This window comes from Amblyomma mixtum, chromosome 8 (assembly GCF_055824585.1).
Source record: "Amblyomma mixtum isolate Tamu chromosome 8, ASM5582458v1, whole genome shotgun sequence".
Lineage (NCBI taxonomy): Eukaryota > Metazoa > Arthropoda > Arachnida > Ixodida > Ixodidae > Amblyomma > Amblyomma mixtum.
Window position 1 is genome coordinate 147,271,747 of NC_143019.1, and position 12,005 is coordinate 147,283,751.

The 12,005-nt window shown below is 46.8% G+C and overlaps 2 protein-coding genes across 3 annotated transcripts in view; one reads left to right on the top strand and one right to left on the bottom strand.

Annotated features, from left to right (window-relative positions):
• Positions 1–619: 619 nt before the first annotated feature.
• Positions 620–12,005, bottom strand: part of LOC149334730 (uncharacterized) — a 115,032-nt gene continuing 103,646 nt past the window's right edge. For both annotated transcript variants that reach the window (XM_089555342.1, XM_089555341.1), the window contains exon 16: positions 620–760. The gene's annotated coding sequence lies outside the window, so the exon portion shown is untranslated. The remainder of the gene's footprint in view (positions 761–12,005) is intronic.
• On the top strand, positions 625–6,726 carry LOC149334731 (uncharacterized). The gene is made up of 2 exons (XM_089555343.1): positions 625–848; positions 4,481–6,726. Exons 1-2 carry the CDS (start codon positions 627–629, stop codon positions 5,660–5,662), a joined length of 1,404 nt encoding a protein of 467 aa, XP_089411469.1. The 5' UTR covers positions 625–626; the 3' UTR covers positions 5,663–6,726.

Genomic DNA, 12,005 nt, shown 5'->3' on the forward strand with positions numbered 1-12,005 from the left:
GAGGTAGACTCCAATGGCCCGTGCTCGGGGGAAGTCGTAAGTTCCGACGACTGACTCGGTGAGCTGGTGTGTCGACAGGCAGAGGCCTGAGGTGCGAGGAGGGGTGTATGACATAGGCCAGGAAAGAGCCCAGCACCTCCACCAAAGATATATCACGGAACAAACGATCGAGAAGCCATTCACTGGCACCATTCCCAGAGAAGCTTAACCTCCTTGTCTTCTGGTGCTACCTGGCGGCAACAACTGACGTGGACAAAGACACAAAAGGACACACACAGTGCTAACTTTCAATTACGTGAAAAGTAAGTCAGTGCCCTGTGTATCTGCTGTTTCAAGAAAATAGTAGATGAATGGGGTAAGACATGATGTTGGGCTAGTCGGTGGTTCATGGCTAGAGCGAAACAGAACTGTGCGAAGACGACGGGCAAAAGAAGGCACGGATACACACACACACACTGCGCTTTGTGTGTATTTGTGCCGCTCTGTTGTCCAGTCGTCTTTGCGCAGTTCTGTTTCACTCTAATGAATGGGGTGCTGTCCTGGCACCTGTAAACCATGGCTACTAGCCCAACAGCAGGTTCAGCAGCTCTGTCAATGCTCACCCCCGGCGAGAAATCAGGGCGCTGATGCTGTGCAGGTGGGGGAATGCCCTGGCCACGCGTGCCAGCTGCAGTGGGTTCACCTCCAGCGTCACGTGCTTCACCGAGTCCAGCATGGTGATGCGACACAACACTGGCTCCAGGCTGTCCCTCTCCAGCACCTGCATTTGTGGTCAACCACCCTTGTTCATAACGCAGGCACAGAACGAAGAAAAAAGGCCACAGAAGTCACCAGGCACACCCGGTATGGTCTGTACCACCCTAGTTACATCTCTGAACAAAGTTTGATCGCACAGTACATTTGGCACCATTTTTTGTTGATCACTTTTGTGTCAAGGAATTAAAACAATGTTTTTCTGGTAAGACCATCCCTTATTCTACAAAAAAAAAGTTGTCTAGGCCACAAAGACAAAGAAGCCAACTAATTTTGTGAGTTAATTTCGGTCTTCTTGCAAAGTAAGCAGTGATAAAGCACTTTGCCCAAGTAAGTTAGGCCAAAAGTGACTGACTGTTATATATGTGTCTGCGATACGCACTACAGGTCGCGCTGCATTACCTGAATTAGCACAAACACACATGTTCGATTTTCCCACACGTTATTTCACCAGCACAGACATTCTTTGTTAAAGCTACAAGACAAACGACAAAGAATAATATTGGCAAAAGTTTTAATTAGGTAAAACATGTCCTGGTAATCTCTCTGTCGCTGTTTCATCAAACACGATCAACCAACTAGCCCACACTTGAACTCTTGGTAACCTCTGTTAGTTAGATGCTTTTTTCACAGTAAGTAAAGCCCTTCCTCAAACCGTGATGTGGCTGTGCTTTAAGCGAAGCCAATGAGAAAAAAATGGCTGGCGGGTGAGCATTGCTAAGCACGAAACATTGTGTGAACCATTTCATTTCATTTATTTTCCTTAAAGGCCCGGTGAGGGGCATTACATAAGAGGTGGGTACAATATTCGTTGGCGGCAAGTGTTAACACGATGACAAATGAGCATGAAGATTGTCAGCGAAGGTCGCGGAGCACATGATGGCTGCAATGTCGCTGGGAAGGTCGTTCCAGTCGACAATGGTACGGGGGAAAAATGAGGCTGCAAAAGTAACCGCGCGGGCACGTGGTCGAGAAAATTGGAAAGGATGAGAAGTGCGATGAGATATGCGGGTTGGCGGGGCGATGTAGGGTGCGCAGGAAAGTGAACTGTGGTAAAATTTGTAGAATAAGCAAAGGCTGGCGATGCGACGACGAACTGAGAGGAGTGATAACCCGGATTTATCTTTCAACCCTGACACACTGATGTCGTAGGAATATGAAGAATGAATGAATCTGGCTGCTCCGTTTTGTACTGCTTCAAGTGCGTTGATAAGGTAAGCATGATGCGGGCTCCAAATAGGTGAGGCATATTCTAATTTTGATCTGACAAGTGTTTTGTATGCTAGTAATTTTACATGATCGGGGGCATGGCGGAGATGACGTCGTAAAAAACCTAGTGTTCTATTAGCAGATGAGATAATATTAGTGATGTGGGCACTCCAGGACAGGTCGTTATACAAGGTGACACCTAAATACTTATAGGATACTCAATTTCAATTTATTTTTTCCCATGAACACATGGTGAGGGCCGAGGGAAAAAAGCCAGAAATTTTGGCTTGACGTGCCCCTCGGCCCTTACATTGCAGGGCAGCAGGTAACATAAATGTTTTAAACAAATAGCATCTCAAAATGCAAACAATAGTTATCAAAAAATGGTTTTGCGTATTATTAGAAAAAATAACAAGGAATGAAGTGTACAACAAAAAATGGTAACAAAAAAAGGAAACAGAAAAATACACGTCATCGAAACAACAGGAATTCGGTTACTCAAATTAGGTCAACACTATACGGAAACGAAAGAGATAAAGAAGCTGTGAAGGGATAAAGAAGCAATGAATCTATAAAGTGGCACATACATCATGTATAACTTGGTGGCATGCACGTGAAAGATCAACTTGTGCAGTTTGAAACTTATTTAGAAGACGGGGCAACGTGTTTGCTAGACTATGTGTACCATATATTGTGCGGTGGGTTGGAATATGCCACAGTTTGCTGTGTCTGATAGGATAAACTTGTACATTTAGTGAAAGGTGTGCCGTGTCACGCAAGTAATTCATATTTTGTTTTATGTCCTTCTTGTATCTTTCAGCTAGCCTAACATTATACATTTCAGATACTTTTATGGCATTGAACTGGTGGAATAAATCGCATGTGTTTATATGAGAACCGACGTTAAGTACTGCACGCAGAGCCTTCTTCTGTAAAACATAAATCTTATTTTTATTGGTACCTGTAGTTGTTCCCCAAACTAAATGCGCATAGTTCACTTGGGACATAAAGAGCGAATTATATAGGAGAAGTTTAACTTTGCATGGAAGTAAGTGACGATGCCGGTTAATGATACCTGTGACACGAGAAAGCTTACTGATGAGAGCGTTAACATGATTGTCCCAGCTTAGCTGGCTGTTGAAATGAACCCCTAATATCTTAATATTATCTACAACCTCAGTCGTTTCCAAACCTAGCTGAAAGCGTGACTAAGGAGCGCACTGACCCAAGAAGTCAGTATTTTATTGTATTACATTATGTTCAATTGTATTAACGCTGTATTTCTATTGTATTTACTTTGTCACCCCCCCCCCCCCTTAAAGAGACCTTTAAAGGTGCACTGAAGAGGAATCTGAACTTGTCTTTTTGCCACAGGAACTCGATCTACACGTTCCGAGCTTTCTTAGAAACTGCGATTTACTGCCCTGTGTGGCCGATTTTCCCAATTAAATCGAATTAACTTCCGGCTCCCGCCTTTTTTTTTTTAATTCTGCCTCGTACGGTGGGCGGAGTGGACCAACGAGAGGAGCGCCTTTCATCCAGTCCTGTGGCGGCTTGCCGCTCTCCCATCGGCGGAGTAATGCGTAGTAGTCCGTAGTAGCAAATAGTCCGCGTGTATTTTTATTTCCTCGGGCTTATTTTGCGCCTATATTAGCTGCGAATGAAACTATTTATTCATGGAAACTTAAAAAACAAAATAAAGCGAAAGCAAAGCCTCCACGGGACTGGGTGAAAGGCGCTCCACGCGTTGGTCGACTCTGCCCACTGTACGAGGCAGAATTAAAAAAAAAGGCGGGAGCTGGACGTTAATTCGTTTTAATTGGGGAAATCGGCCGCACAGGGCAATAAGTCACTGTTTCTAAGAATGCTAGGAACGTGTGGATCGAGTTCCCGCGGCAAAAAGACATGTTCAGAATCCTCTTCAGTGCACCTTTAAGGGTAAAATAAATGATGATGATGAACCTGCCTTTAATAAACTGTTCTATCACAATTAATCTTTGCAACATGGCTACAACAAATAAATGACCTTTGCTGGCCGGAGGATTCCACTATCCTGCAACGTCATGTTTGTTGAGGACTAAGTGACTGTCATGCTAGGAAAAGTTTCTTGCCCATTTTAGCCAGAAAGAATCTCATAGCCTTCAAATCGCTAAACTGTACAGCTCAACTAACGATCGCTGAGCCGGTGATGTGTGGGTCGCGAGCCCACGCTCACTGCTCCCTGCGCGCACAGCACAACTAACGATCGCTGAGCCGGTGATGTGTGGGTCGCGAGCCCACGCTCACTGCTCCCTGCGCACACAGCGCAACTAACGATCGCTGAGCCGGTGATGTGTGGGTCGCGAGCCCACGCTCACTGCTCCCTGTGCGCACAGCACAACTAACGATCGCTGAGCCGGTGACGTGTGGGTCGCGAGCCCACGCTCACTGCTCCCTGTGCGCACAGCGCAACTAACTCGGTGGGCTCGGTGGCTGTGCAAGCGTGCACACCACTAATCCGTTTGTCTACATCATGCAGGTGTTCGCCTTCGTCGCTAATGCCCTGCTTCCGGCGTTGTTGGCCCTTCCCCCAGCAAGCACGTCATCCACTGCAGTTTACTGCAGTGACGATCGCATCTTCGCATGGCCCCAACCCGACGTCATCACTTCATCATGCCCGGCAGCGCCTCCCCCTGGATACCATTTCCCCAGCCCATCCTGGAAAGCCTCATCACCAGCAACATCAGCCACAGGAAATATAAGCGACGATCGGCCGCCTTTGCCGCTTTGTGGGCTCGGTGGCTGTGCAAGCGTGCACACCACTAATCCGTTTGTCTACATCATGCAGGTTAGTTATCCGCATTCCTTGTATGCTAAAAATAGTAGCAATTATTTCTTAGTGCAGCTGCCGAGCCCGCAATGCTGCATTTTTCTTGTGCTTGAATGCGCTCATGTTGTTCGCTGCTTGCTGATCTTGGCAGGCGATATTGAAACTAACCCAGGACCTAACAATTTCGAGGCTTTATTCGCAGAACTAAAAAACTTATCCGCCGGTCAAACTCAACTAATCTCCGAAGTGCAAGGTCTTAAAAACCAGCTTATATCCACTGACGGTGCTATAGCTGGTTTAAGTAAGCGCATGACTGATCTTGAGACACATTTGGAAGCCATGACAGCCATAAAATCCGAGTTAGAAATTATAAAATCTGAAAATACTCGGCTATCTCGTCGGATTGAAACCCTCGAGGCCCGCATTGACAATAGTGAAAATAGATCCCGCCGTAACAACCTCATATTTTATGGAATTCCTGATTCTAATCCCTCCGAAACGTTTGCGGACTCTGAGGGAGAGGTCATTCGTCACTGCACTCAACACTTGAGCTTAACCATTCATCCTGAGGAAGTAGAACGTGCCCACCGACTCGGCCACCATGAACCCAACCGCTTTCGACCAATAATAGTCAAATTTATTTCATACAAAATCAAAGACACAATACTCTCTAGCGGCCGCAAATTTAAAGGAACGAAATTCAGTGTCGGCGAAGACTTCTCCCACAGAGTTCGTAGCGTCCGCAAGCAGCTAGTCACCTTTGCTAAAGCTAATTCCGACAAATTTGCCCTACGCTACAAAACCTTGCATATCGGTCCCAGGCGCTACGTTTTTGATGAGATCTCGCAAACTGTGAAAGAAATAACAATCGCTACACCACAATCAGATTAGCAATCATCTCTTCGCAAACAACTAAAAACCCGCCCCAAAAATGTTCCCCTGTCCGCTGTGTTCACCAACATACGTAGTTTCCTTTCCAAGCGCGAACTTATTTCCAATATTGTCTTGTCATCTAGCAGCAATCTACTGATACTAACCGAAACCTGGTTGAACGGTGCCATCACAGATAGCGAAGTACTAACCGACTTGCCAGACTTCCAAGTCTTTCGGAAAGACCGCCAGGACTCACGAGGAGGGGGAGTACTGATAGCGGTGAGCCAGCAGTTATCAATGTCGATAATTGACGACTCGTCCGATCTGGAAATCTTATGGCTCCACTGCCACGCTGTACCACACACGATTTTACTTGGTGTCTGTTATAGGGCTCCACATAACTCTCGTGATTTTTCCTGTCAGCTTAATAATTCCGTAAGTAAACTTATCACGAAGCACCCTAACGGACACATCTTCCTCTTTGGCGACTTTAATTTTCCTAATATTGATTGGCAGCACCAGCCCGCACCGACAACTAATAATGGCGAAGCAAGGGAATTTCTAGATTTCTGCTACAATTTTAACCTTACTCAAGTAATATCCAAACCTACGCGCGCAACACAAAACTGTGCGAACATTTTAGACCTATTACTGACTAATTGCCCAGATAGCGTCCTGATCAATGGACGCTATCGGATGCCCAGACCTGATCAATGGATGACGAATCATCTATACACAGTACAAGGAAATTGGCGTATATGATGAACGAGATATGCTGCGTCATTTCCTTTCCAAATGCTAATATCGGCGAACTATCTTTTTTCACAGCCAGAGGAACAGGGAAAGGCAGAGTGCGCAACACAAGCTTATGGTCTGACAAACCTTGTAGTATTTCAGGGTCTATTTTGGTTGATGCGGAATAATCACTAACGAAAACCAGATCGAGTATTGAGCTCGACGACCCTTGAATGCGAGTAGGTGTGTGGACAAGTGGATTCAAGAATACAATGTCCAAGAGAGCATTATTATAAAGTGATTTCGGTATTCGAGAGCTCCAGTCCAGTTCCAAAATATTAAAGTCCCCAGCCAAAATAATTTTGTCACCCGACATGTGCTGCTGCATGTAATCAAGTAAGGGAACCAGGTACCCTGGATCAGCATATATGAATGTATATGAATGCAAAGTATAGAGAATGACCAGTTCCCTATATATGGGCATGTGGGCAGAGCCTAGACGATATAGAAGGTGTCCTTGCGCAGAAGGCATCCCTAATGCTATCAAAATTGTACTCTTGGGGGCAATCACAAAGCCCATTGGAGCCAAACAGATTGCCAGCTGGTTACAACGGGACAGGCCAAAGATACTATCATCCAATGGGACCAGTTGTGTTTTTAATTGGTGAGCCCACTTGGTACAGCCAAGTGCACCCAATGTATTCATATTCAGTGTATTCAGCGGCCGACATGCGATAAGGGCGCTGGCGCAAAGGGGCATGCGTGCCGGTGCGGCCAAGAGCGGTGTGAAATTGAAAAACAGAGCATGAAGTCATGGAGGCGTATTTCATAAGAAAAGCTGGGAAGAAGTGCGTCAGCGCACCTTATATTCAGTTACTGGACAGTGAAGTTGAATTCCTTGATGGCTATCTGTAGATGTGAACCATGTCTCAAGACTGCTTACCGTAAGCACCCTTTCTTGTTGTTGTGAACTGGAATGGTCCCGCTTTTCCTTGGCGTTTTATTGGCTTTTACTTCATTTGTTATTTCCATTTCTCATATTTGCATCCCCCCCCTCGTTGTTTTAGCGTGGAGCCCTCTACACTCATGTTTTATACTTCTCGTTTTATCCTTTTCTGTATTTTTCATATACATATACTTTATAGTTTCCTAGTTTTTAATTTTTTTTTCATTTCATTATATATAGTATCACAGCCCTTATCTGTTTTAGGCCTAATTTTCTGCTATCTTTTACTTCCGTTGCCATGACCATAAATGTAACTTCCCCTTTTTTATGCTCTCTTTCTTCACCATGTGCTTGTCTTAGTGTGGAGCCTTGTACACTCCCTTCATCTTCTAGTCGATCTATTTTTATCTCCCCTTTTTGCCACGTTATTTGTTTGGCTCTTAACCTTGACAAGCTTGAAAAGCGCTTTTTGCAGTAAGTTTCAGTACACGATGTCTCTTTTCTTTCGGTGTTCCCGCGGCACCATGTTTGCCTTTTCTTATTTTATCGTAATTTTTTGCTTATTTTTCACACGCTGTAATCCTGATTGTGCTCTTCTTTGCGCATGCTCATCGCTTGATGGTGGTGATCGGCTCCCATATATTAGACGTGGTGGCTTTTCGAAAAATAAAGTTGCAAGTTAGCGCCTGTCCTGTCCACTTCTGTGTCGTCCGTCTCCTTTTTTGCGCTATGTTTTTGGAGAAAGGGTTCATGACTTAAATTGCGCTGTGGCCATCGCAGATGGTCAGAAGAGCGAACGGTAGGAGGAAAAGAGCGGCGACGGACAGCAGCACCAGTCGGAGTAAAGAGAACAGTCGAATCAGGATCGCAGGTGCAAGAGAGGGGAACCAGGGCTGCAGAGAAGACAGGGATGTCGGTATCCTCAGCAACCAGCATTTCACCGGGACGGGGAGAGGTGTCACACGGCAGGGTGGCACAGAGCGGAGACAGTTCAATGCAGTCGATGATCGCATGATGAAGGGTTAGAAAGTCGCAGCCCAGAAATACATCGTGAGAACAGCGGGACAGCACGAAAAACTCGGCGACGTACACAACATCCCGGAAAACAAGGCGAGCTGTGCAGGACGCTAGAGGTTGAACGCAGTGCAAGCTTGCAGTGCAGAGGCAAAAGTACGAAACAGGCGTCACCGCTTTATGGAGTCTACAGCAAAGGGCTGCACTAATAACGGATACAGCAGCGCCCATGTCTACAAGGGCGAGAATGGCGACGCCATCAACAAATACTTCGACAACATTGGCGGGTGAAGACGGAGGACTTGGGCAGTTCGATAGAATCGCAGTTCTTGCCTCTGGAACTGCAGCTGTTAGTTTTCCTCCGGACGGGAAGGTGAGTGCCGGCGCATGGGAGAGATAGATCGGTGACGGGCAGAAAGCGACCGGCGTGAAGAATATGAAGAGCGGTCAAGATGGAAGGAGTCCACAGGGGGGAAACTGGCAGCGAAGGAGGCGCAGGGTCGTAGTGGAATGGGCCTGCCCCATGGCAACACACTCGGCGGGTGTTGGCGACAAAGCCATGCGACGTGGCCTGGCAAGCCACAGGCGTAACATACGGGGAGGTTGTCATGGGTGCGTCATGGGTTCATGATGGCGCGGCGAGGCGGCAGACGACGACGGATAGGTGCCGGCGGAGGTGGTAGCGGCGTGACAGATGGGTGGTAAACATAGGCGTCATGGTCTGATGGCAACCTCAGCATATGTGAGAGGGGCAGTCACAGGTGGAAGCCAAGGGCTAGAGGGCAAAACGTCGGCTGCCTGCTCTTGGATGGTGCGTCGAAGTGTTGGATCGAGGGGTGGCGCAGGGTCGCTAGACACAGGCAGGAGGGACAGTTGGCAGGCCACCTCTTCCCAGATAAAGGTCTTGATCTGGGGAAGCAGTGAGGCCGGGTCAGAGACCAGACTGCAGACCGCCGGCGCAGGAAGTAACTTGTCGAGCACGCTGGAATGGCGAGTAGAATTCCTCTGCTTCCTGAGGACGTCATAGCTCCTGCAAAGCTAGATGACATTCACCACTGTTTGTGGATTCCTGGCTAGCAACATCTGTAACGCGTCGTCGGAGATGCTCTTCAAGATGTTATTAATTTTATCGGCCTCCGGCATGGATGGATTCATGCGCTTGCACAGGTCTTGATCATCTTCTATATCCTCCTGAGACCCGAAGTGAATTTGAGTGCACAAAAACTTTGTAGGGTTTCAGAATAAGCTGGTAGGAGTACAAAGGTGAAAAGTGAGAGATATTTTCTCAACAGAACTAATAGTTTCAGCTCAGCACGATGTCCAATATATTGGACACTAGGACTCTAGCCGTATTTTCCCACCCAGTGGGCGTGCCACAAAATACTTCAGATAAAGCTGTGAAAGTTGTGCGAAAAAAATACTTTATGATGACAAAAGTCAAAGTAGCAAAATATACGTCAACTGAATAAAAAAGTTTCGCTGTGCTCACTTGCTGTGTGCCTTTTCGAAGCATCTTCTGTCTTTTGTTATGCAGAACTGCTGACATTTTGTGCAAAAAAAACTTTGTTTTCATGGTGCACCCCTCAAACCTGCAGCGCGCAGCGTTAGCTGCGTCAGACAGCCTTGGGAAGTGGTAGGCACAGGCACTTTTGTTGGTCTCTCCTCGTCGAGCTTGCTTTGATGGTGGGCTCCACTCAACTTCACTGTCACTCTCTGTTTCTTGCTGTTTTTTTTTTTCCTTGACGTTTCTTGCTTCTTGACGTTTCTTGGGTTTCTTGCTGTTTTTGGATCGACAATAGTGTCGTCGTCGCTGTCCGATAGGTCAATGTCTGATGTGTTGGAGGCCGCCGCGGTGGCTCAGTGGTTAATGTGCTCGGCTGCTGACCCAAAAGACGCGGGTTCGATCCCGGCCGCGGCGGCTGGAATTTCTTTGGAGGAGAAATTCTAGAGGCCCGTGTACTGTGCGATGTCAGTGCACGTTAAAGAACCCCAGGTGGTCGACATTTCCGGGGCCCTTCACTACGGCGTCTCTCATAGCCTTAGTTGCTTTGGGACGTTAAACCCCATAAACCAACTAAACCAACCAACTGATGTGTTGGCTTGTGCAATTCTTTGTAAAACTGCTTCGGCCGTCTCATCAGGAACGCGAGGCCTGACTCCTACAACAAAAAAGACGTTATTTCGTCCCCAGCCGTTAAATACCAGCAGTATTCGTTTACAGTTATTGCGAAAGCCATCTCAAAAGCGCGGTCAAAATAACCGGGCTGAGTCCCAGCGTCCAACGTATTGGACACGTGAAATCAGATTGAAAGCACAGAAAAGTTAAGTCATTCAGAGTTACTATTATGATATCTACATGTTTTCTGTTCTATTTTTGTTGATATCCAACAAAATTTACTCGTTCAAAGTAGGTAAAATCGCAGAAACAACACTTACTTATCCGGCAGGTGCCATAGAACGCCGCGCCGCTGAACGCCGCCGTTTTCAAAGTGTTTTGGCGGGAAAGTGAGCAGTTTAATTTCAAAAAAGTTGCACAGATGGCGCCACCAGTTGTCCAATGTATTGGACAAGTGGGTTTTATGAAGATGAATCTTTCGGCGCGGGAGTACTGGCTTAAAAGCTAATGTCCAATATATTGGACAAATTGCCATACACGGGTCTCAGGAGGATATAACTCGTGAAGGTTGTGGAGGCGTTGTTCGGCGCGCAGTTCACGCACAGTTGGGCGGCCGAATACCTCCGCGAAACTGGTTCTGAAGGACGACCACGTAGGCAAGTCAGCCTCATGATTTCGGAACCACAAGTTTGCTACGTCGCTAAGATAGAAGAGCCCGTTACCGAGCTTGGTGGCATCGTCCCGGGGGGTTGCGGCTCAGCAGAACCTAGGCGCTTTGCAACATTAGGTTCAGGCCAAGCGTTCAGGCTGCGAGCATAGTCTTTCACCCCCACAGTTCACCACAGTGAGTGAGCGCAGCTGCCACACTACAAAATGAATGTTTGCAAATTTGACAAACAAGGCAGAACTAATATGGTTCTTACAAAAGTAGCTATCATGCTTAACCTACTAAATTGCACTGATCATCTGCATCACCACTGCAGTCAAAATCAAAGAACTGCACTCTGTGGGCAAGCGCCACTGGCCCCAGCATAACAGCCTCATATATGGGGTATATAAGTTGGAAGCAGAAGTGTGTCCTCCGGATGTGCATATATTGAGCTAATATATGCCACTCATCTGAATGTCCAGTGTTTCTTGCTTGTGACGTGTGCATGTCTGTTGTCCTTGATTTCCATAAAAATGTCAATTGGCACCAGGCAGAGTGTCTCCCTGCAGTTCTCACAAATCACAGTGTGCTTTGTGCAACTTAATTGTGAGTTACATTTTGTGAATATTTTCTGAATGCAAAAATTGGCAGAGGCTTAGCTTGGTTAAGCCCGGTAAGTTGCAAAAACAATAGCCCTGGCTGCGCCTGGTTTGGCTGGTGGTGTGTCTTGGTGGTGCTCCTAGTGAAGCTTGTGTTTATCAAAGTTTTGCCCATTTGTTTTACTCACCACACGAGGGCCCCCACGTGCCGAGAGATTTATGCGTACCTCGGTCGCCAAAACGAGCGGCTGACGCTAATGGATGATTGTCTAGAAGCTCCGAGCTATGCGGCCAAAGCTGGC

Bases quoted from the DNA above. Each gene is read 5' to 3' on its own strand.
- LOC149334731 (XM_089555343.1), top strand. From the start codon at position 627: ATGCTGTGCAGGTGGGGGAATGCCCTGGCCACGCGTGCCAGCTGCAGT. The intron at 849-4,480 runs GTCTGTACCACC...TACATCATGCAG, and splicing joins CACCAGGCACACCCGGTATG to GTGTTCGCCTTCGTCGCTAA.